This window comes from Alexandromys fortis, unplaced genomic scaffold, assembly GCF_014885135.2.
Source record: "Alexandromys fortis isolate MF-2015 unplaced genomic scaffold, M_Fortis_MF-2015_v1.1 scaffold_119, whole genome shotgun sequence".
In the NCBI taxonomy this organism is placed as follows: domain Eukaryota; kingdom Metazoa; phylum Chordata; class Mammalia; order Rodentia; family Cricetidae; genus Alexandromys; species Alexandromys fortis.
The window spans coordinates 4,750,663-4,775,581 of record NW_026067991.1 but is presented as its reverse complement, the minus strand read 5'-3'; the positions used below and the strand labels follow the sequence as shown (position 1 = coordinate 4,775,581).

The following is a 24,919-nucleotide window of genomic DNA, read 5'->3' as shown; positions in this document are numbered from 1 at the left end:
AGGTCACTAACAGAAACTCACAGAGCTGTGACCTCTAACATGAAGACTATTCTGCAGCGTGAAAGAACTTAGAAGGCAGGTAAGACATACTCCTAAAATCTAAAACAAGCAGCAGTGGTAAGTCCTAAAACTATATAAAAATCCTTCCTAAGGTAGTCACTAAACTGATCCTTGAGAGAGACTTTGAACTAAAGTGTAAATCAGGTAACTTGTAAAGACGAGAGCTATCTTAATTTTCATCCTAGGTCAAGCACAACTTTATAAGTCAATTCTTATGTTTGCTTGTGTGTACATGTTTACATGTTTGTGTGTTGGCCAGATATTGACATGTGTTGTCTACTTCAGTTGCTCTCCATTCTGTTTTGGTTTTTGTTTGTTTTCTAAGAGAGTCTCTCATTGAACCTGGAGCTCACTGATTGGCCAGGCCGGCTAACCATCCAGCTTCCCTTTGCTGAGCCTGGCTTTGAAACCGATGCTGAAGATCTGAACGCAGTCCTTGTGTTTGGGCTGCAGGCTCTCTACTGGCTGAGACATCTCCCCAGCTCTAGAAGCCAATTCTTCATAATTATGTAGCACAGGGTTTGGCTGTAATTACAAGATGAACCTACAGACTCTGCAATTAGCACTGAGAGAAGACTACAAAGACAGGACAAACACCATGCACTGTGGTACCCTTTATTAAAAATCGTGAGCTAACTGCAGTTGTAGCGTTCTCGTTCACCATTTCGATGGCATAATAAACTGAGAGCACACTGATACAGTCCCAGGAAGGCATTAACCTATAAACACACGTATAGCCACCCATGCACACATACACACAACAGACACACAAAGGTTATAATATAAACACAAAAGTGATGAAGAACACTTTGAATGCTCTAAACCAAATTAAAGCCCCTTTATTATTATGATAAACTGTGGCACTACTGTGGCTATAATGAAAGATATCGTAACTGCTTAAGAAGCCAAAAGGGAAAAATACTGGCAATTTGAAGCTAGCAGCGAAAAGCAGGCAAAGGAGAATGGAAGATAAGAAGACTAAGAAATATCAAGTTTCTAATGTTGGTACTGTGTAGGATTGCACAGACGTAATTCAAAATTGATTTTTAAGGAACTATTTTAAAAGTCCTTTGAAATATTAAACTTGCTGTGCTTTCCAAACAGTGGAAAAGGAAAAAAAAAATATTTGGAATGTTCCACACACACTCGCACACACAGAGGAAACATAGTAGGGTATCAGTTTATGGTCTTTGTTTATGACCTCCAAAAAGTTTCATAAGAAAAAAAATTAAGTGCCAACGAAGTGAAAGAAAGTTAAAAATTCCTAAAGATGCAAGTCTGAGTGCACGGATGAGGTCTAAGCACAGCTCAGGGGTGGGGGCAAGGCAGGACTGATGCACATTCAAGAAGGGAGCAATGGGGGGGCCCCAGAAGGCAGGCCGAGCTCTTGGAGGAGCGCCGAGAATGAGGGTGTATTCAGCTCAGACTGGAAGGAGCTTCCAAAGTGCATCGAGTTCTACAGTTGCTCACCAGTTGAAATCAGTTTCAGAGTGCCCAATAAATAATCAAAACCAGCATTTCGGCAAACTGGGCTTTCTACATCCAGATGCAGAAATAGTCACTGCACACGCAGGCTGATTGTTCGTTAATGGCACAAATATGAATCCTGGCGTAAGGGGAAAAAAGCACATTTCCTTCACGGATTCTCAGGCAAATGTCTGAAGCTGCCCGAGGCTTGCAAAGAGGGGTGAGATTAGTTTCCTGTGGATTTTTAGAGGAAAGGAGATTTTATTTCCCCAAGGAAGCCAGAGTCCCCCACGAGCAGGGGACCTGTTTTCAGGATGTAAGAAATATAATTAATGTCCTGATTGCTGCAGTTCGTGCCAGCTTCAGAGCCAGGAAAACTGGCAGGTAGAATGCGGAGAGAAATAGGAGGTTTGAAAGTGGGGAGTTGGAAGGCTGCCTGCCTCCCGAGTCAGGGTGGCTCAACCGCTTTCAGAAAGAGACACTGCACTGTGGGAGGAGGCTGGTTCTCCGGACCAGGGTGGGGGTGGATAGGTGGGGGTTGGGGGTGGGGTGGGAGGGATAAAGAGGCATTCTACCTCCAGGGAATCTGGGCTGAGCTGCAGCAGGAGGCTCAGGGCCCTGGTGGTGGCTTTACTTTACAGGAGTGTATTCAGTTGGGAAATTATGACTTTTCCCAGGTAAATATTCCTTTTAGTTATTTTCTCTCTAAAATCGAATTGGTTAGACAAGTTGCTGGTGACTCCCCACCCAACCCCCCCGGAATCTAGCTGCACTGGCATCTTCGGGTGCTATCTAATTCAAATTAATGCCCGTCAATAACGCTGCTAGGTACCAACTGCTGTTGCTGAGGAGTCAACCCCCGAATGACCTAACTAATCTACCACACGAGGTGCTTTTTCTATCTCGAGTTTTCTGAGCTTTGAAGAACTAGTCCTTTTAAAATGACTTAGGAACTGCGTCTGTTTGGCTCTGCTTCACTCTTCCTCCTCTTCCCCTCCCCCTTCCCCTTCCCCTTCCTCCATGGTTTCCACAATGAGCTCCGCGGTGCAGGTGGCTTCTCCGAGGCTGTTGACAGCCTTGCAGGTGTACTTGGCATCGTCGTCCCCGCAGACATCGCTAATAGTTAGAGAGCAGTTCCCTTCTTCGTCGTAGTCTATCTGGAAGTGGCGGGACTCCCTGATTGACTGGTCATCCTTGAACCAGACAACCTCGGGGTCTGGGTATCCTGCGGCACAGGGAGAAAGCACAAGTCGCAGAACCTGTCAGCAGAAATTCTTATCGACATTAAGTGGCTCTCAAGCTACCTCTGTTGATTAAAACATAAGTTGGCTCATAGGGTACATTTCCATATTGACGCTAGAGTATGGACATATGCTGTAAAGACTCATTTCTTAAACCTCAAATAGAGTAGTCTAAGTTTGTTTTTGTTTGAGACAGGGTCTTGGTTTGAAACTTTCAAACCTCCTGCCTCAGCCTTTTGGGTGCTGAGATTACAGGTGTGTACCCTGAATGTCAGTGACCCTGACAAAGATACAGGTGTGCACCCCGAATATCAGTGACCCTGACAATGCTCCAGGTGTGTACCCTGAATGTCAGTGACCCTGACAATGCTCCAGGTGTGCACCCCAAATGTCAGTGACCCTGACAATGCTCCAGGTGTACACCCCGAATGTCAGTGACCCTGACAATGCTCCAGGTGTGCACCCCGAATGTCAGTGACCCTGACAAAGATACAGGTGTGCACCCTGAATGTCAGTGACTCTGACAAAGATACAGGTGTGCACCCCGAATATCAGTGACCCTGACAAAGATACAGGTGTGCACCCCGAATGTCAGTGACTCTGACAATGCCTCACTGTCAGATGGAGGAGTGTAGTCCAAAAATGTCTAAATTCTAACTGTATAACTAAGGCTAGACATATTGGTGAAAGTAAAATGTCTAAAAATTAAATGTATAAAAGTTTAACTTAAATTTGAATTAAAAGTTATAAAAAACAGGTACAAGGGATCTTTTTTAGTTGCACACAAATTCTAAAATTGGGTTGTGACAGTTATTACAAGATGTGAATTTGTGAGAAACTTTAGCTGTAAATCTAGAATGGATGAATTTATTGTATGCAAATATTAACTCCATACAGCAAGTAATGGCTATAGAAAGCACCAGCCAGGGGAGCTGGTAATACTGCTAAGGAAAAGAAAACCTATCTTTTTTTCTTCTTTTTAGTTTTTTTTTTTTTTCCGAGACAGGGTTTCTCTGTGTAACAGCCCTAGCTGCCCTAGAAATCACTCTGTAGACCAGGCTGGCCTCGAACTCACAGAGATCTGCCTGCCGCTGCCTCCCAAGTGAGTGCTGGGATTAAAAGCGTGTGCGCCACCACTGCCCAGCTTAGTCTGACCCCACACAGGTAATCTGTTTGTGTGTCTCTACGGATGGGTCCCAGTGGCTGGCCTCATGTTATGCACTAGTCGTGTCTCTATATGGAATAAAAACACGTAAATATATGTGTACTATATATTTTAAAATTCTGTGTGTACACATCCATCACCAACTTTGCCTATGTGTATTTTTAAATACATAATGTACTACAACAACTTGTTCCTAAATTTTGTAGAGGTATTTTTAGATGAAAAAAAAAAACAACCCTGTAGCCGCTGGCAGTATAAAAATTATACACAAAGCTCAAGAATTCTAGCATTCCTTCCCAGGGTAATTTTGCTTTTATCAGAACAGCGCCCATATGCTTGGGTTTTGCATCAGGGCTGTAGTCGGAAGTTATGCAAATACCAAGGAGATCATTTCAAAGAGGAAAAAGCACAACAGATGATAACCACACTGCCACGACACATGTTTCAACATTTCAAAGGATAAAAAACCCCGGGAGGTCCAGTGACAACAGTGAGCATCTGAGTGACAGGCCTCTCTCCTGAGCTGTCCGCAGAGTCCCCAATGTCAGGACCTGCTCGTCACCACAAGAGACACATCTGTTAGACCGGGGCCCTGATGCTTTGAGAGAAAAGGTTCTACCGAATAACTGGCTTCAAGACCTGGCATGGTGTGGAACTTTTCACCAACGCCCGCCCCCCACCAACAATGTATACAGGTCTAATGTCCCCTTGTTTGGGGGACTGACTCCTCTGACACTTTGCCACGCTCACCCCCATCCTGTGCACGACAGCCCCTCTTTCATGCTCCTTCACTTGAAGCAGCTCTCTTAGAGTTCCTACAGTGCTCCTAATTGTTCTCTTCCCCCAAGGCCTGGTCATGGCAGGTCAACAAAGCCCGTCTCCTAAAAACGATCACTCTAGTCAGTGTATGTGTGCGCGCATTAGAGGGGACTGGACCCAGGGCCTCACACCTGTCAGGCAGCTGCTCTCTCTCCCGCTGGGTTACACCCTCAGCTCTGGAGTAATTTCATATCAGATCCTTTCCTGAATTGACTGCTCTCTGTTTTCTTTGCTATAAAAACATCCACTTTTTAAAAAGAAGATGGAGAAAGAAAGGTTGTTTCTTCCTTCCTAATACACGGCTACTTTACCCAAATGGAACTGAGCGCCCCGGTGCTGGAGAACCCCACTAAAGCACAAGATGCGGCTGGCTGTAGCTGCCGTGCTGGGCTATGTGACCTCGGGGAGGCTGCTTGGTAAGTTTTTCTGCTTTACTTGGTGAAACCAGGATGAGAGATAACCTTGTGCTTCGTGGGCACATGGTAGCACAGCCCTGAAGCCACGCGGCCTGTCTATCCTGCCACCTACCTTTTCAAAATGTTGTAATCTGTTGAGACAGAACGGCTTTTGTCTTCAACTTTGCTAATTCCTTGGGACCTGTGCTACGATTCCTGAGGCCTTTGTCGCTCACTACTATGTGGTTGCCTGACTGACTCCCAGGAACAGAGACACCACACAAGGAAGAGAGGACAAAAGGAGGTTGGCTCTGGATGTGGAGGGCCCAAGTTTCCTTACTGTAAACTGCTGTGCATGCTCTCCTTTGCCCTGAGCAACCTACCGTTTCGTTTCTATCTGTATTCTAAAACCTCTTTAGAGAGTTAACAGGCCTTTACTTTGGCACACGGGGCCTAGCAGAACCCCTAGGACCACCCAGATATCAGATATTATTTACCAAATGAGTGGCCTGCTCTTAGCAGCGGTTCGCTCAACACCCAAGGTCACACAGCCTGCAGACAAGCAGTTAAGTTGGCTGACTCTGGTGGCTGGACTTCTGTGCCAACAGTCCTTACAGAGCCTCTTATGGGCAGCCCACATGCTTCTCAGTGCCTCCAAAGTCCCTGTTACACGTGTCCCACAGCTAAGAAGGTCCAAGGTGGTTCACATAGGCCTCGTGGCTGATATGACGAAATTTCAACTAGGGCTGTGGGAAAGTCACTGAATAGTAGTCGGGCGAGCAGAAGCTGGCCCTTTTGGACCAAAGGGACCCAGTGTCCCTCGGGGGTTTGACTGTTCCTATCACTGAAGGCAGTAGAGGCCTAACATCTTGCCCAAGCTCTCAGGTACAGCCATCACTATGTATCGTAAGGAAAGGCCTGGCCACAGCTTACCTTCAATCTTGCAGTCAAATCTAGCAGCGCTTCCCTCTACGACTTCCAGGTCACGGATGGTCTTAGAGAAATAGGGCTTCACATGGGGCTTTTCCTCAGCAACAGCCTCAAGGAAAGCCTGGGAGACATCTTCTAGAATATCAAGAGGAGACCAGGTCATGTCTTCATTCCTTGTGCCCTCCCCGAGTTTAAATGCCTTCTTTCTTTTCTTTTTTCCTTTCCCCTCTATTCTCTCTTTTTCCTCTCCTCTCCTCCTCTTTCTGTCTCTCTGTCTCTTTCTTTCTTTCTCTCTCTGTCTCTTTCCTTTTAAACTTGCTATAATTTAGAAAATAGTACAGCTTAGGGAAGTGAATCATAGCACTTTCTCCTGGGGATGAATTGGCCTGTGGCCAAATGGTTTTTGGCAGCAGAGAGTACTGTGCCCAAAACAGGGAACTGCTCAGCCTCCCCCTTCCCTGATGCTGACACACTGAAAAAGAAAGTCATCTTTAAAAAGGATTTTTGGCTGAACTTCACGGTCTTCAGGATTCGGCTGAGGGTGTGAGAAGGACGGAATCTACCCCTTTCTGATCTTGGTACCCTAGTTCTTCCTCTTGTTGTAGGTCCCTCACCGGCTTCCGAGAAAGCTGCAGAGCCCTGATAACTCATCAGAGTTCTGTGACCCAAACCTAGACGGCTCTCAAGAAGCACAGCTGCCGGCTAGGATGTGGGACAGATCCAGGGACCAACCAAGCCTCGGAGGAGCTCCCGTGTCCTCTCCTGTCCCCCTGGGCTATTTCTGGCTCATCTGGAGGAGCACAGAGGAGTGCAGCCTGTCTCTAGCTGTAAGGATGCTCCGTAGCAGCCAGCCTCCCCACCCTGTGCACGAAACCTTCTCGACTTAGTTTCCCACCTGTGGGTAACAGAAGCTTCCCCACTGTGAGCAGGAGGGCTGTCTGGCTCAAGAAGGAAAGGACCATCCCTGTGTGCACTCAGAGCACCGAGAGGTCAAGGCCCTCACTGGGGAGATGACTGCAGCAGCTTCTTGCATGTGGCAGCAAGGAGTTAGCTCTATCGGTTCCGGGAAGGGCCTACTGACCCGTCTATGTTTCAGCTGCATAGACTCTGTCACGGAATCTAGCCTGTATGAGTTAATTTTTCTTTAAAACAAAAACATAAGGCAGCAGGGATTGGAAGGATATTTTTAAAATATTATATAACCATATGTGATTTTTTATTTTATTTGTTCTTGTCTATCGGTATACAAAAAAAATCTCATTTTTATAATAAGAAAAATAGAAAGCTCTTATTAAAGTCTTTCTGAAGTCTTCCAGAAAATTAGGCAAAAGTTCTAGTCCTATCAAACAAATAATAGCTTTTCCTCTGAAAATAGTTAACAATTAAAGAATAATTGCTAGAGATAGTAGTTGTCAGGGAAACCCCAAAGTCCTTCTGAACTTACCGCTCTAGAGCATATTAAAAGCCCAAACTTAACCCGAGATTCTTAAAACGCTCCTCTCCCAGCAACCTTCCCCGTCACAAGCGCCTGGGAAGACCCTGGCCCCCTTACCTTCGGACTCTAGCTTCTCTGCATTGATGGGGCTGGTGGGTGACCCTGTGGAGGACTTCCTGCCGCTGAGCCCTGAGATCATTGCCATAGAGGACAGTCTCCCAATGGCTCTCACAGCATTGCCCGTTTTCTGAAAAATAGACACGGAGGTTGGACTCAGGCGGAGGTCCTGGTTCCAGTGAGCAAGTTCTGATCAGAGGTGGAGAGCCCAGGATGGGAGATGCAGCTGCGAGACGCAGGGCCTTTGGACTGAGCCCAGCCTCGCTCTGCTCACACTGTCAGCGTGTCCGAAGATGTTCGGAGAATGGAATGGGCCCTGGAACTGATGTGTGCGTTAATGTGACTAAACAAGGTCAACATGAGACAAAAACTCTTTCATACTGTGCTTCAACTCCCATAAAAGGGATAGTTTATATAAAGCCACTGCAGCCTGAGACAGCTCCAAAGACTTATTGCTGACTGGGCCCAGCGGGGCTGTGCTCATAAAACAATGCCTGCAGCAGGGTTTCAACTGGTCAAGGAGCTAGTTACTACAGACCCATGGGCCCAGAAAAGCGAAGCGGCATTCTATTGACCTCAGGCAAGCCATCTGACCTCTCCGGGCTTCAGTTTCCTTCTGTGTATAAAGAAGGGGCTGGGCGAGGTGGTCTCCAAGGCCTCATTTGTTCTGTTTATGACTGAGATACTTCAGAGATTTGAGGAAACACCCCCGGTGGCCCCAGCACAAGACTATGGTCGCACAGTGGACTCGCTTGTGTCCACTCGCGTGTCTGAGACAAACACTCCAGTGGGCCACTTGGGAGAGGGATGAATTTCTGCTGCGTAGGGTCAGGACTAGTCCCATAGTTTCCACGCATTGTGACAATTCTATCCAGCCTAGGATTTCTATCAAGAGGTGCTGGAGGACAGCGGCACCTCTGCCTCATATCTTCCAGGACAGTTTCTCAGCCTTTCCCCAAGGTCAGTGGGGTTAGCTAAGATAGCCCAAAGCATCTTCCTTCAGCAACCAGAGACTTAAACTCACAGAGCCGACCTCACCTCAGACTGGCTGCTTGTCGGAGCGAAAAGGAAACCAGTTTCCTCCTCATAGGTGGTTGCCTTGCCCTCACTCAGTGGATGTCATACTGTGCTAGCAAAACCACTTTCTTCCAGAATTAATTCCACACATTCGTGGATTTCATTGGCCTCACAGTTTTGACTATTTGGAAAGACAGTGTTTTCAATAAAAAGGTTGATTATTTCAAAAGTGGAGAATTTCAGGTTATTGAGGACTCGTGCAAAAGTGTGTGTGCCTGCACGCGCATGCATGTGCCGCATATGTGTCTTAAGCAGAGACCTCTGTTGCAATCCTAACTGCTACTCTGCCCTCCTTGTTGCAACCTATTTCTGTGCACTTTGGACAAACATTCAAACTGACTGACATCTGGCCATAGATCTCTTCCTCCACACAGCACTGTGGAGTGTGGGCATGCCCCTAGCTTCCTGCTACTACAGTGGAGTGTGTGTGTGTGTGTGTGTGTGTGTGTGTGTGTGTGTGTGTGAACCTGAACATAACCCAGGGAGTCCCAAGTAGGGGGAAGAGAGACGGTGGTAACCCTTCAGACTAAGATCACGTGCCAGCCTTCAGGCTCTCCTGGTAGTCTGGCTGGCTCGTTGCTTGCTTTGCCAGTTGTAGTGTAGGGAGAGCCACCTTTGCCCATGGGAACCTACCTTGTCTTGGGAACTGATGAGGTGGTATCCATCCCAGTGGAGTCAAGATCTTAGCAGCCCACTCCCTAATCGCCTGATCCTCCCTCCTCAGCCGACTAGCCCCTTTCCAACACACACTGGTTTGTCCTGGCCTCAGAGTCTAAGCCAGAGGACTCCTTCCCAACAAGGTCAATTCTCTGGCCGCTCATTACTCTGTGACCTCGTCCAAGTTAGTTCTCCCTTCTCTGAGCCTTGGAGTCTGGATCCTAAATAAAAGCCAGAAGATTTTAATCTTCTTCCAGCACTAGTTTCCCCAAGAGATCATTGATTCCTGCTAAGGACTGTGTAGCAGGACCCCCACCTTCTGCCTTGAGCCCCCAGGCGCCCTGATTCCAGACACATGGGGAGTAGGGTTGATCAGGACTGTATTCTCTGCATGCTGTGGACAGATGATGTCTTTCTTCTTTCATGGTTTTATTTTGTAATCAAATTACTAATACGAACTTCTCAGAGCGAGGCAAACAAAAGCTGCAGTATTTCAGAAGGAGCAGCAAAGGCATTTAGAGCAGACACTGTCCTGTGTAGAAACTTACAGCAGACGTAGGCATTCATATCAGTTCTTAAGTGGGGATATTTGCAAGCACTAAATAATGAAAAATTTAAAAATATCGACATCAGAATTAATTCTTTGGAAACTGCTTTCTGTCGAGCAGTAGTAAGTTCTCAGAGCTGTCTAGTTCAGTTGCACGTCTCTGAGCTGAAAAATAAAAACCCAATTGCTGCTTCACAAAGGCCTTTGGAAATTTTGGAACAAAAATTAACAGAGCCAAGTTTCAGTTCTTGCACTTGTTAAGCAAAAGCCTCTCTCTTCGTTGGCGGACAAGGTTGGCTAAGGCTGTGCTCCTGGCAGGCGCTGTGTGCCTAGGCCTCCCGAATATAGTCCCAATCCCCCAGCTCCTGGAGACCCAGCTAGGATGACCAGGACTGTTGGCCCAAGCCTGTTCACCTTCCAGGATTGGGTCTTTCAGTGTTAACAGCTGAACAATGCTTGGAAAACTTAGGCAAGCTGGTCATTTAAGCACCAGCCTGCACCCAGTTTTAAAACAGCGCCAGAACGAGAGCCCCCAACAGGTATATGATCGCTACGAGCAGTCTGTACTTACATATCTACGTTAAAATATAGAACAGACTCTGATATTTTATTCTGTTATTTTATATACATTGCTGGAGTCTCTATGGTTCCTAGAAAATAAATGCAGCTAACTTTAGCCCTTTAACTTCCACTCTTCTTTTCCTTTTTCTATTGTTGCGGAATATTTGTTTAACTATGCAAAAATCTGTTGCGTTTGTTTAACTATGTAAATATGTGTTGCATTTGCTTATGTTGCACAATATTTGTTTATGTGTTACTGTTTACCTTGCCTGCCTAAGGCACCTGATTGGCCTAATAAAAAGCTAAGTAGTGAGAGTGAGGGAGGAGGTATAGGTGGAACTTCTGGGCAGGGAGAGTAAGTAGGAGGAGGAATTTGGGGGGGAGGAGAAAAGCAGACAAGAAGGAGACACCAGGGGCCAGACAGACAGACAAGAGAAAGCAGGAAAGTAGGACATACAGAATGAAAGAAAGGTAAAAAGCCCCAAGGCAAAATATAGATGAAGAGAAACAGGTTAGATTAAGTTAAAAGACCTAGTGGGACAAGTCTAAGTTAAAGCCAAGCATTCGTAATTAATAATAATAATAATAATAAATAATAATAATTAATAATAAGTCTCTGTGTCTTTCTTTATTTGGGAGCTGGCCTAAGAAAAATCATAATTACATATTCCTCCTCCCAAACCCAGCCTTTTACATCTAGTTTGCAGACAGAAACCCTGTAACCCTGTCCAACCCACCCCAATTGCCACACTTCATGCAACTGTCTTTGGACTAGTCTTTCAGTGTGAATTGGAAATATGTCTTCTCTCGGAATAACTATGCAAAGATCAATGATTAGATATCCGTGCCCTGCCGACCCTTGCATGGAGGGCTTTGTTAGCAGGCCAGCTCCCTCTCCCTGTTTTCTGGAGTCTTTTATAGAACAGAATAGTTAGAAGGTTCCTTCTGGAGTCAGCATGCCACGTGTGCCCCTGCTCCCTCTCCCTGGATAGCCCAGTTCTACTCCCCGTGTCCTGCTGCACACCCCCTTGGCTACTCTGAGACAGAGTCCCATATTCCTGGGGGAGCCAAACTTCTGGAACTGGAGTTTAAATGTGGAAATATTTCCTTAAGGAAGCAACTTACCAGAAGGTCAACACAGCTGAACTGTTCCCAGTGAAATTACTCCCCGGGACATTCATGTTAAGAGAGATTTTTACAGGCTAATGGGTGTGCAGTTTTGCAGAAAAGTCATTTCCAAATGCTTTGCTTAAATTAAAATAGGGAAACAAGGTCCTTTTTCTGAATTTGATCCCCCACCCTTCCAGAAAATCCTATTGCCAGTAAAAAGCAAAACCAGCAACTAGGAGATGCGTTGTGAATTGTGGGTCCCTAGCTGCAGAGATAGAGCCATTCTCTCTCCCAATCTCTCTCCTCCATAGCTCCTCTCTGTGCCCATGCCCTGGCCCCAGCATCCTCCTGGCTTAGAGCCACTTGCAGATATTCTGAGGTGACAGCTGCCCTGACCAGTGCCTTATGCAAGCGAGATCCAGTTAGACTTGCTTCTCTGACTGCTGTCTTTCCCTCCCAAAGAACCCTCGACACCTGACGGCCAGAGCATCATCAACAAAGACAACTTTGATTTGTACATACTTAAAAAAAAATCAATTGTACTTTCTACTCTGACCGGAAAGGCCCCGGGAGGTGAGTGAGGCAGGTGTTCCAACCCATCTTGCTTTTGAAGGAGTCAGATCAGCCCAGGGCTTCCCACCTCCTTGCAGCAGGGCTCTGGCTGCTGTGTGCTCAAGATGCCAGCCCTTTACACCCTGAGCCCGCAGGCCCTTGTGGTGATTCCTCAACTCTCAATCCTTGTGTGAAGTTGTGTTTTCTAAGGGAACTGTGGTTTAGTCACTGTGTGGTAGTGAACAGTGTTCCATGAACTCCTTTTCCCCCATCACACGGGCAGTCTCAGTGCTCCTAACCTTGACCCTCCTGCTAAAGGCTCCGCCCTTTATGTCCAGTCCTACATAGTCTCAAGATGGGCCCAGTTTCCACCTGCCAATCCCTCCACCATGCTGTTGCTCCTTACCTCTGGGCTTTAAGTATCTTCTCTACTAAATTCCCAGCTTCTGCCCCTGAAGGGTTTTCTCAGAACCACGTCAACTCTAGTGGAATGCCCCCCTCGCCATCCACACACACATATATGGTCATGGAGCTCCCGACTGTGTATAAATCCTGGCGTGCGTGTGTTCTTTCATGTGACATTTGCTTTGGTTTCCCACTGCACCATATATTCCGTGGCTATGGCAATCATGTCCTCTCCTGAAGCCCAGGAGTTTTACAATTCAAATCGTGATAAAAGAAAGAATCAAACAGATGGAGAAGGTGCTAAGTGCTCTAGGGTCTGGATGGAAATATTACCATCTTGCTATTAGAGGCAGTTCTGGTATTATCAGTGCTTGTACTTTGGAGCGAGGTTCTAGGCTTGATTTCCTGGTTTTCCACCATGACCCCAGATGACCTTTCTCATCTACTCTCCTCCCTGGTTTGACTGTGAAGTGGGGACACTAATTGCTACGATGATAAGATGTAAAAGCAATGCACAGATGTGATGGTTAGTACTTAGGGTTAACAAGGGCACTCCTGAGAGGGGCTCTCTAAATTAGGCTAACCTCTGGACAGGCCTGTAAGGGATCATCTAGATTAGGCTAGCCTCTGGACAGGCCTGTAAGGGATCATCTAGATTAGGCTAGCCTCTGGACAGGCCTGTAAGGGATCATCTATATTAGGCTAGCCTCTGGACAGGCCTATAAGGGATCATCCAGATTAGGTTCACCATGGCAAGAGAATCCACCTGCTGTGGGCAAAACCATTCTACGGCTGGAGTCCTAGGCTGAATAAAAAGGAAGCAAGCTGACTGTTCACTGATCTATTTCATGGCTGCAGATAGGGTGTGACCAGTGGCCCAATCTCCTAACACTGTGATTTGTTCAACAAAACTGACCATGCCTCATTTCTGAGCCAAAACGAAACTTTGTCCCTTACAGATGTTTTATCATGGTAAAAGGAAAAGAGACTAACGCACAAGGAAATCTTTGAATAAGCCCTGACACGTGGCCGGCCCTCCTTATATACTAGCTACTGACGGCATTGCACTGTGTTCCAGACATTGTCCAAGACACTTCAAAACTTGTGTCATAATTTCCCACAATTTTTGGTACCAGTGTTCTCCCCACTTGCTCGATAAAGTTACCACTGTTTCCTCTTTGGAGCATACGCCCTCCCCACCCCCCTCAAAGAAATATGTTATCATCACGCTATCCTTACGGAGCTCAGCTTCTCTAGGGCTGCCAGATACTCTTCAGGCCATGCTGCTCCTCCCCAGCCAGGAAGACTGGAGCACTAGCAATTTAACCTAGGTGCGCAGGCTGCACAGGCCTCTGGTCCCCACAAGACAAAGCTGAACAGGACTGGAGTTTCCTCTGAGCTAAGGATTTTGTATTCAGGACTTAAGTAACTCTGGGCCTTAATCAGCTGTCTACTCTGGACAGAGGTCATTTCAGAAGCACATTCAGACCTTCCTGGAATCAAGTTATGGTCAACTGGGCCTGAATAAAGCTGATCTGAAGGGCAGCATCCTGTCCCCGTGGAGCCTACATTACCTGCCACTTCCGTCTTGCCATGTACTTCTTCATCCGGTCCTTGGACAGCTTCTTAGCCTCCATGTTCTTGGTGTCTTTCATCAGCCATGGGTGCTGAAGGCACTGGGTGCAGTCCAGACGGTTTCTGATGGAGGTAGAGACCAGAGGGTTTCTGAACAGGAGGGGAGCTCCGAGATGATAAATGGACACAGCCCAGGGCTGCCCGTTCCCAGCTCACACACAATGATGGGGTACTGTGCGCTTGGTCCCTTCTCCCCTTGCTCTGGATTGCACTGACTGGACCCAGCTTAACCACCAGCAGATTCTCAACCTTCTGGGGGTCCAAGAGGGTTAGAGTTACAGGCATCTACACCTGACACCATATTCCAGGGAGGTTTTATCATTCTGCTGGTCACACAGGGGCCTGATCCTTTTGCCTCTGCAAACAGGGGATGAGAATGGAACACTAAGACAAAACCTGTGAGCACCTCTGAATTTTCGTGTCTTATAGTGTGGTTGAGTATCAGGTTTATCCTGTCACAGTCCAAAGAGGTTGTGGCCTACATACAACTTCTAAACTACAGCATCCTAGTAACTGCACTGAAATTCATTTAATCTTCCCGAGAGCTTTTGGAACTGAGAAACATTTCAGGGTTATCACTTTAATGGGAACAAGACTAAATCCAAAGAACCACATGCCAGCAAAAAAAGGAAAGTGGCTAGAAAGAAGCACAGTCCTCATCCTCGTGGGGATCTTCGGAAGAAGGGACAATGATGCTTTAAGTTGACTTACAGTCTTCATATGTCTGCATCCTGCGTGTATAACTCCATCACAGACATTTAGAAAGCAGTGACTGATAGATGGGGGCTTTGGAAGATGTGCTGGGCTTAGGAATTTAAAAGAAAGTAATGATTTACTTTATATAATGAAGCTTGTTCTTTAGGAAGTCTGTTTTATAAGCACAGAGGGGGCTAATACAGCCTGTTGCCAGATCATTCTAAGGGCGGGGCATCCATACAATGCTTCATCTATCACATCTTCTATGAACGAAGTTTAGTTTGTAAAGTCCATGCTTGGGCCAGCGTGATCAGAAGCATGCTATCTATCTTGGGAGGAGGAACCTTCACCTTAAAAGGGAATCCAGACTCCCATGACTCCCAGAGTCTTTTGGGGTTTCTAAATTCTGACACAACCATTGTGGCCACTAAGAGGCTGGGAAGAATTGTGAATGTAATTCACAACTGTGCATTCCTCACATTGTGCGGAGGAGTGGATATCACCTGGGGAGTGTGAATCTGGGAGGCTCAAGAGGATTCGGGGGTCGGTGGGCATTAGGAGGTTAGGCACAGCCATCTAAGAGGATCTCCAGCAACCGCTCTCTCCTATTCCTAGGGCGGGAGGTGACAAGCTACAACACAGGGAGCCGCAGGCCAGGTGGCCAGGTGGTAGTCAGGTTGCAAAATCACCTGCCAATTTTGAACCTCTCACCTACCCCTGGAGGTGGCTGCCTCCCTCCTGCTCCTGTCACATCACCCAGGTCAACTGCACCCTTCTTGGCATGGTCGCCACTATCTCCTGTTGCCAAGTCCCACTTGGAGCTGGGGGCGGAGCAGGGGTGCTGGAAACAGGTTCTGCCTCTGGGCTGACACCTGTTAGCCTAGAGCTCCCTGCCCCAACAGCTCCTGAGGAGCACAGAGGCTCCCTAGCAGAGCCTCTACCTTCTGGCTGCAACTTAGCTGACTCCACTCACCTGGAGAGACACACCGACAAGCTTGTAACCTCAGCCCACCTCTTCTACCTAGCCCACCCCAGCTATGATAAAGACTGTGTGTTTCATCTTTCTTCACAGCTTGATTTCATGGGCAGGGACACCCCAGCACCCACTGGTCACCAGTTTGCTCTGTGTTAGAAGGAACTGGGCCGTATCAAAGGAATAGTTTCAATGTGAATAAAACACCAAGCCAGAATAATCTGGGGGTATAAAGAGGACCCTCCAATGAGCTATTGGCTGTCTCTGTCATCTGTGCTTGTAAGTTAAGTAGGCATTCCCACTGTGAGCCTTGACGAGGTCCTGTGGACTCTGCTGGACTGTGAGGGCCACAGGCAAACAGATAATAAATGCCAATCATCATGAAGGAGAAGCTGTCCTCTCCTTGAGACCCTTGCTCAGGGGCCACCATTCCAATGGGGTTTTTGTGCTTCTAAAGTGGGCGGGGTGTCTGGCATCTGGAAGCAGGGATCACTCTATACAACTTCTAGCTGGGTCCCTCAGTGGCCACTCTTTCCTCTTCGGGGAACACAGGACTGATGTGCAGCCAGGAAGAGGGAGCTTCACGAATTAAAGGAAGGCCCTGTCTTTGGAAACAAGCCAGGAGACCGACAAGACCGCCACCCCAGCCTATTACTTCATATCCTTCTTCAGCAAGTTACTGATGAAATCCTTGGCATCATCCGAGATCTCGTCGAACGCCTCGTCATCAAAGTCCCAGGTGGCGGAGGTGACGTTGGCTAGCGTCTCGTTATCGTTGTCACCCATGAAAGGGGACAGTCCGCTGACCCTGGGGGGGAAGAGCAGAAGAACAAGAATGATGGGGAGTTGAGTTGGGAAGTATGGGGGGAGCATGACTCCCCTAAGTGAGGGCTGAGGTCAAAGGCTCACCCTGAACTCTGAAGCACGCACTATATGGCTCGTGCACCTGCCCTTCCTCTACCTCCAAGAAGGAAACCATACAGCTTCCGTGTCTCTTCTCAGCCACTCACTGCATTCCCCAAGTCACCCCTAGGATCCCTGGCCTCTTTCCATCAACCATCTGGGAGGCTGAGGTGGAAGACTTGATTAATCTACAGACTTTCACGATGTACAAAACAGAGCCGAGACCCTCCCCAATTCCATCCTCCTCTTCCATCCCCAACCTCAGGCCGGCTCTCAGCCCTCAGAACCTTCACTGAGTCCCTTCCCCCCATCTAGTTTTTGTTTTTTTTTTTTTAAGATTTATTTATTTATTATGTATATAACATTCCTTCCATGTCTGCCTGCATGCCAGAAGAGGGCACCAGATCTCATTATAGATGGCTGTGAGCCATCATGTGGTTGCTGGGAATTGAACTCAGGACCTCTAAAAGAGTAGTCAGTGCTCTTAACCTCTGAGCCATCTCTCCAGCCCCTCCCATCTAATTTTTATGTTCTCTTCTGTATTCTCCTTTCTACTTATTTATATCCCTCCAGATGTGTGTGTGTGTGGGAGGAACCATATAGGGGTGGCTCATCAAAAGTGAGCCCAATAAACATGAGGACTTTTAACCAGCAAGAAGGCACAAGCTGCCTGAGGCGTTTATGTCCCTCTGGGAAGCCCATCTCCAGGTTGGGTGGCAGAGGACAGAGCACAGCCTCATCAGCTGAGTGACCTTGGGTAATTTCCCTACCTTCTGGTGTCATCTTCTCTTCGCGCTCCAAAATAGTCTCTTTCTTATCTTTCCTGTTCCCTCTTCATCAGCAGTGGGCACTGAGCACGCTTTACCACCCGCGGTGTAAAGATCGGAGACAGATGAACTCATTTCATCTTAACACCGCCCCGAACACAGGTAACTTTCACCTCTTCGTTATATGAGAATGCAAGTGAGGCCAGGTACAGATTTGTTAGGTAACCTAACAGAGTCCCAGACATTGGAGCCTGAACCCCCAGGCCGACCCTTTATTGCTGCTGTGTGCTCATATTTCTGTGCAGACTGAGAAAGCCGTAAGCATTGTGCTAGCGCACGGAGCAGTTAGGGTTCATCCGGCACCATGTATATCACACAGTTCTTACAGACAGCCTGTACTATCTCCCAGGAGCCTAAGCCACAGTTTGAAGGGCAGCGATCCCAAAGTCCAGCAGAACAGACTGAAGCTCACCATCCTCACTTGTGACCTCCGAACACCTCTTTTTTGGCCAGCAGCCCCCTCACCTTGCATTTTAAACCAAGGGCTGACTCTGGGTGTATGACCTGCACAGCTGCCCAGAGTCCCCCCGAGATAACATCAGAGCTCTGCTGCCACCGTCTTTAAATTGTTAATAATGCTTCAACAAATGGCCCCTACCGCTTCAGTTTGAAAACTCTGTACTCGGTCCCTTCCTGACCCTGTCCAAATTCCATAAGATACACCCAGGGTCCCCTGAAGTCAGGGTTTTATGAGCATCCGGCTCCCAAATCCTTATTAATCGATCACCATAAACTGCAACACACTGACAGCTGCTGGAGCTGTTCAGCATTCAAAAGGCCTCAGCGTACGAAATCTGCTTGTACCCGAACACTGTGCTTGAACAACACCCACTTAAACACTGGGAGAAGGGTGCCCATGGGAGGAGCCCCTGCTGAACGCAAGTACAAAGAATTTAGCGTTGGTGAGTGTGTATTTTTTCCAGTTTAGTTAACATAGTTGTGTTTTTGAGTAACAGTACACCATGGTAGACGGCTTTTCTTAAAGCAAGATGCTTACTTAAGTCCACGAGGGCAATCTGAATCAGTTCTGATCATGTGTTCATGAGGGCCTGGTAGAAGGCTGCCAGTCTTTGAATTTACACTGCTATGTGCTACTCCATCTTGACACCAAACTGACTGGGCTGGGTTTCCTAGGGACCTTTCAGTTCCCCGACCTCTGTGATGTGTGTGGCCTAAGAAAGCTCCACCAAGATACAGCCTGCCTTCGCCTGCGGGCACCTGCTTCTCTTCACCCTTACATTTTCTGTTTGAAGCAAGAAGAGGGAAAGTCCTGCAGTGCCCCAGAGCACAGCAGAGAAAGCAAACAGTCTTGCTGAGGAATGCTAAATGGCCCCTTCTGCATGCCTCCTTTCCTAATTAGGACTTGGAATCCTGCAACGAACGATAGGTCTTAACCGCTGTCCACGTCGCAGGCACGGGGAGCCCTAGCCTCCGGCCTTGGCACCGCTTCTTCCTGGCAGCACACCCATCTGAGACACTCTGTCCTGCCGGGCTCTCTGCTGGCCCGAGTTCCCCCTGAATTAGAAACTTACAATACTGGTACACAGAGCATGATGACCAAGGTAGAGTTGGGGTATTTTAGTAATGCTTGTGTTTCTGGTTATCTTTCTGCTTCCTGGGATTCATGATCATCCTGCTTCTGCTTCCCAGGTGCTGGGATTCAAGGTGTGTACAACCATGCTTGGTTTGGGATTGCAATTGTTTTATTCTGGTTTGGATTTTATTGCTAGAACTTACAAAAAGGGTCATGTATCCTTTTATCTTAGAAACAAATAACCTACCAACCAGTTATCAAATACACTAATGCTATAGGACACCCTACCCCCAGTGTTATCTAGTTTCAAATCAAAGGACTTATCCAGTTTTCATAAAACTGCTATTTGTCTGGGCAAGTTCTTGGATGCTTGGCTTTTCTCTCAAGCATGTGGATTCTTGACATTCATTCTCAAATCGGAACCATGGACTTTTCAGGGTGTTCTACTTTCTTAATAGCCTTTCAACGCTGGGCATTAAACCCAAGCCAAAAGCATGCTAGACTAGCCTTATGTCCCTGTGCTAATTGCTTAATTCTTATTTGTTTTATGTATATGAGTGCCTGCATGTATGTCTGTGTGCCTACATGTGTGGCCAGTGCCCGAGGAGACTAGGAGAAAGTGTCACATCCCCTGGAACTGGAGTTACCAGAGAATTACGAGCTGCCATGCAGGTGCTGGGAACCAAACCTGGGTCCTCTACAAGATCAGCAAGTGCTTTTAACTGCCAAACCAACTCTCTGGTCCCCTAATTGATTATTTTTGCTTGTTTCTTTTTAGTTTTCAAAACAAGGTTTCTCTGTGTAGCCTTGGCTTTTCTGGAACTTGCTCCGAAGATCAGGCTGACCTCTGCCGCCCATGTGCTGGGATGAATGCCATCATGTCTGGCCTTGCTTAATACTTCACCCCCCCACACACACACACAGCTGAGCTTCACCATCCAGGGTGGAAAGTCAGGAGAGCAGAGAGCATGGGAATGCCTTGGACTGCCCTTGCACCATTGCTGGAGTCGCAGCCATGCTCTAACTGAATGAGTGGCTAGTTATGGGAACGCATGCATGCCTGCCGGCAGAACTGCTCAGCGCTTCCAAAGGGCTTACGCTTTATCCCGCTTTCAGAAGCCTTAGGAATCCCCAGTGGAGAATCAGAAACAGCTGGGCAGATTCATGGCAGAACCAGGGACTAAACTGGGGGTTTAGTCATATTTGCCAGAGATGCAAAACTTGAAGGTAGTGGCTGGGCTTGGCAAGGGAGCAAAGAGGCAGGAATCAGAAGCATTCCCGGGCTCAGCAGACGGGAGGGCAGCTCAATCCCAGGCAGGGCAGACAGAGGCTACAGCCACACACTCTCTTTTCTAGGCATTTCCCTGACATGTATACGGTGTTAGAGGATGGCCCCTGGCTCTTTGGGGTTGGGAGGATGAGGCAATAGGGAAAGGGAACCGGTAATGACCTCCTTTTCCTTGGGATTGGGCAGAGAGGGCGGGAATGGTGGAATAGGGATGGGGCAGGGCTCAGTCAAGAGTGGCTCCCCCAGGTGTAAGGAAACACCCAGTGCTCAGGAACCAGGGAGGGAAGGTGTGCGGGCGGGAAGGAGGTTTCTGGAAGGAAGGCTGGTTTATGATTTCCTTCCGGGAGTGTGGCCCGGAGCTCCCCACACTCTTCCTGTCCACTCAAGCTATCTTCAGAAGGAGATCCAAGGAACCTCCCTCTTCAGGATCTCCTGGGTGCTGCCACTGTCTCCATGCAAGGACAGGAACTGCCCTGCTTTTCGAAGTGGTCAGACCCTGCTGGCCCTATGGCTTAGCTTAGTCCCAATACTTGCAGCTGCTGCAGGAGGCCTCCCCTGGAACTGCTGAATTTTTGAGGAATTCAGATTCCCATGAGGAAGCTGGATCCCCCTGCACGGAAGTGACGGAACAGTCTGTAGCTCAGGAGGTACTCCCCAACCACTGTAGAACATTATAAAAACACACTGTTTTCTGGCCAGTGAGACCCAGTAGCATTCACTGGTCCTAGACAGGGGGTCAGGAGGACTTTCTATACAAAGGCCAAGGTAGGAACTGTTAGACAGACAGCCCACTCTAAAGTGAGGGACGAGGCAGGGCAAAAGATGCCACAAGGGCACTCGAAGCCTCTGCTGCTGCTTCCAGTGCAGCCCTGGTTCTGCACAGCAGGGGCTGAAGGGAAGCCATTGGGCTGGCTCCAATCTTTGTTTTTACCATCACGTACTCTATGAGAGCCCCCTAGCTCCTTAAAGGAGCTCCCAGATTTCGACCAGCCCTCAAGGAGCAACGGGTACAGCCGGGTACAGCTGTCAGGACACCGAGCTGCGGTTGAGCCTTCTTGTTATCTGCCTCCCATCCCTTTCTTTACTCCTATTACCAGGCCAGTTCCTGTACATCAAGGTTGTCTTCCCCATTTAAAAAACTATTCCTTAGTCTGCATTTTAGAGGCAACCTAGTAAACTATGGGGGTGCGGTAGCAGTATCTAAAAGAATTTTTATTTTAAAACACAGTGCTCTTCTGACCCGGTACTCCAAGTTCCAGGTTACATTTCCAACGGAAATGCACAGCTATTGTAAGAACACGTGTGCCCGAAGGTTGTAACGCTACACACTAGACACTACCTAAGGCCCTGTCATTCACTGGATTATGTTTACACAATGGCATGCTGCACAGTTTAGGTGGTGAGCCCCCACAGCTGTGTGTGACAGTATGCACTGGTCTCATGGCTAGAGTAAAAGAAGCCAGCTGCTCCCTTCTGGGTCATTTCATGACGCCCGAGGACAGACAGACCTGACCACTAGCTTCAGCATAAAGGGACGATGTTGGTCCCTGGGAGGGTGAGCATGAGCGGACCCGAGGTCTGCAGGATGCTGGTTCGGTCTGGCTTTCTGATCCAGCGTGAGACATAGGGATGTGTTCATTGTCAAAACGGACCGAGCAGTCCAGTTACCACTGCAACTCCTCCTGGTCTGTCTGGGACTATTCCCATTTTTATGATCAAAGTCCCATTCCCTAGGAAACTCTTAGTTCTGGGGAAAATGAAACACTTGGTCACTTGCCCAGAACACGGTAAGCAGTCAATCATACAGCTTCCATGGCCCTAGTCACTTTGATGTCCAATAAAGTCAAACCCCTGCCATGACCGACTCTACATTTGTGCTGAGATCAGATCTGCTCTTGTGAATATCAGAGGATCAGTAAGAGAGGCCTCCTGTAGCAGGCAGTTCTGCAAGTATTGGGACCAAGCTAAGGCACAGCACCAGCAGGGACTGACCAGAGCGAGCTCACCAAACGTGGTTTCTGCAGGGTTCAGTGTTTCACTAGGTCAGAGACCAAAATGAATCTGGTTGCCCCACTAGCCCCAGAAGAGATAGACTGAGCTATTGGCCTCTGTTCTGCACTTAACCAGGAACAGGGAAAAAGCATCCAGTACAGCATCCTCCGTCACTAGCACCTCCTCCTGGAGGGCACAGGGAGAGGCAGAGAAATGCAGGGGTTCTTTTCTGGCCTGGAGGACCGTGACTTTAGGCAAGAGAGGTAGTGACTCTCTGTGGCACAAACGCTATTGCCCAGGTCTAAGGGAAGGAGGCCGTCCTCACAGGCCACGGTGACGGTAAAACTCTGAGGATGTGAAAAGCCAGGTGACACCAGAGTTTTCTAACAGAGCTTCTTAAGTTGACTGGGCATTAAGAGTCACCTTTCGCCCTGGGGGCTGAAGACCCCAAATGTCTTAGAGAGCATTCCTTGAGATCATCCTTAAAATAAATTTTTTTTTAAAATTGAGAGAGAGAGAGAGAGAGAGAGAGAGAGAGAGAGAGAGAGAGAGAGAGAGAGAGAGAGAGAACACTTGTGCAGGTACTCATCAGAGCCAAAAGAGGGTCTTGGATCTCCTGGAACAGGAGCTGTGAGCTGCCTGATGTGGATGCTGGAAATTGAACCCAAGTTCTTTGCAAGAATATAGTAAATGTTCCTAACCACAGAACCACCTCTCTAGCCTCAAGTTTACTTTCCCTTTTGTTTTAGTGACAATATACATATGTATATATTTCTGAAACAGGGTCTCATGTAGCCAGGCTGGCTATGTAGTTGAGGGTGATCTTGAACTCCTTATTCTCCTGTCTCCGTCTTTCATGCGCTGGGACTGTTGACGTGCGCTATCCTATCTTGATGTTCTTGTGCAGTGACGAGGCCTGAACCAGTCCTTCATACACACTGGAAAAGCACCTTACTGATCGAGCAACACCCCTAACACTGACAACAACAGACTTAGCAGTTGCATGGATGCCACAGCCTTAGAGAGATCATCCCAAAATTGTATGTTGCCACACAAGTTCAATGTCAGCTTCTAAGGCTCATGACTGTGACGGAAGCTTCATCACAACCCAACGAAAGTACGTGGAGCTTAGTTCCTCCAAATGTAGCCTTGGACAAACACTACGGGTGCGTGGGTCCTGTTAGGAGTGTGGAATCTCGGATTGCCCAGTCCTGACGCCAAGCTTGCAATCTGAGGCATTACCACAGAAGTTGAGGTATATTATAAGGTACATTATAGGTTGCCAAGCACTGGTGTATACCATTGGCTTCTCCTCTTTCCCTCCAGCATTGCTAAATAACTACTGTACTGATCTGTTGTCTGCTGTTCCCATATAAGCCTTTCCATGAAGAATGCTCATTACTTAGTATATATGTACTGGAGTGAGAGATGAGCCAGGACGGGGGTGTCCATCCTGTGAGGATGGGGTTCTGCCCTCAGAAAACAGTGAAGATGCTCATCCGTGCTTCCTCTCACCTCATAAGCCCGACCAAAGCCCCCAGTGAGGCATCCATCATGGAGATCTTTATGTGTGGCACTATACGTGGCTATGGAAGGGTGATGTAGGCCCAGGAACCGGGTGGGCTGGCAGAGCCAGGAATGAAAACCAATCACCCTTCTGCTTGGAGGGTGTGGTCCCCATAGTGATCCATCCTCGCCTCTCCCTCACTATCACTTAGCCACTTGGGGCCCTCTGGTGGGAGTGTCCCCCCCACCAAGAACCTTGGGACTCACAGAATATAGCAGATGACCCCGATGCTCCACATGTCTGTGGCGTAGCCGATGGGTTCATAGTTGATCACTTCAGGAGCCACAAACTCCGGGGTCCCAAAGAGGACCTTCAGAGACCCAGCGTTCTCTGAAACCAGAACGGAGAGGGGTCAAAAGACAGCATATCATAGAGTTAACCCGACAAAGACAAGGGCTTCACTTCCAGGTGTGTTCCAGACAAGCACCTGGCCACCTGTCAATACATCAATCCACCAGGAAAACCAATAAGCTACATACTCAACATATAGCTTAAATGCCCTGAGTTGGGCAGGAGTGTGGAAGAGGACACTAAAGTACCTGTCCCTGAGTGGTCCTTTCTTAAGTTTGTATCTTTGGCAGGCCAACCCCCTAAGGTAGAGACTGTGACTTATGTCCAATAGTCTCAAGTAGACTGGGATGCTAACATTCACTATGTCTGCTGTATTTTGTTACAACCTTCAAAGGGATTTGTCTTTACATTGGATACATCCTTCGTCCTTAAAAGGATTTTTATAACAACGTTCTCATGAATGCTAGGATGGTTTCTGTGCTACCTCAGGCCAGAGATGTGCAGGGAAGTGAGGTGATTTCCCCATCCAGCTCACTAGAGATGCTCAGGACCTGGTCCCAGGTGGTCTGATTGCTAGTCCAGGTTTCCCACACCACTGCCTCTCATCTTTATTCTAAGTGTCTGGTTTCTCCTCTCCTCGGCTACTTGGACAATAGTTGGAGAGACTAACCTCCA

The 24,919-nt window shown here is 47.8% G+C and overlaps 1 protein-coding gene across 4 annotated transcripts in view; it reads right to left on the bottom strand.

The window, feature by feature from the left end:
• Positions 1 to 661: 661 nt before the first annotated feature.
• Positions 662 to 24,919, bottom strand: part of Mylk (myosin light chain kinase) — a 246,954-nt gene continuing 222,696 nt past the window's right edge. For 2 of the 4 annotated variants that reach the window (XM_050159702.1, XM_050159700.1), the window contains exons 27-32: positions 24,160 to 24,283; positions 16,498 to 16,650; positions 14,113 to 14,236; positions 7,630 to 7,759; positions 6,081 to 6,212; positions 662 to 2,752 (exon numbers count right to left, since the gene is read on the bottom strand). In XM_050159702.1, coding sequence (XP_050015659.1) covers positions 2,502 to 2,752; positions 6,081 to 6,212; positions 7,630 to 7,759; positions 14,113 to 14,236; positions 16,498 to 16,650; positions 24,160 to 24,283 — 914 coding nt within the window. In that variant the 3' untranslated portion in view covers positions 662 to 2,501. Of the gene's footprint in view, positions 2,753 to 6,080; positions 6,213 to 7,629; positions 7,760 to 9,339; positions 9,489 to 14,112; positions 14,237 to 16,497; positions 16,651 to 24,159; positions 24,284 to 24,919 lie in introns of those variants that run through there. The other 2 variants (XM_050159703.1, XM_050159704.1) reach the window with 2 other exon arrangements.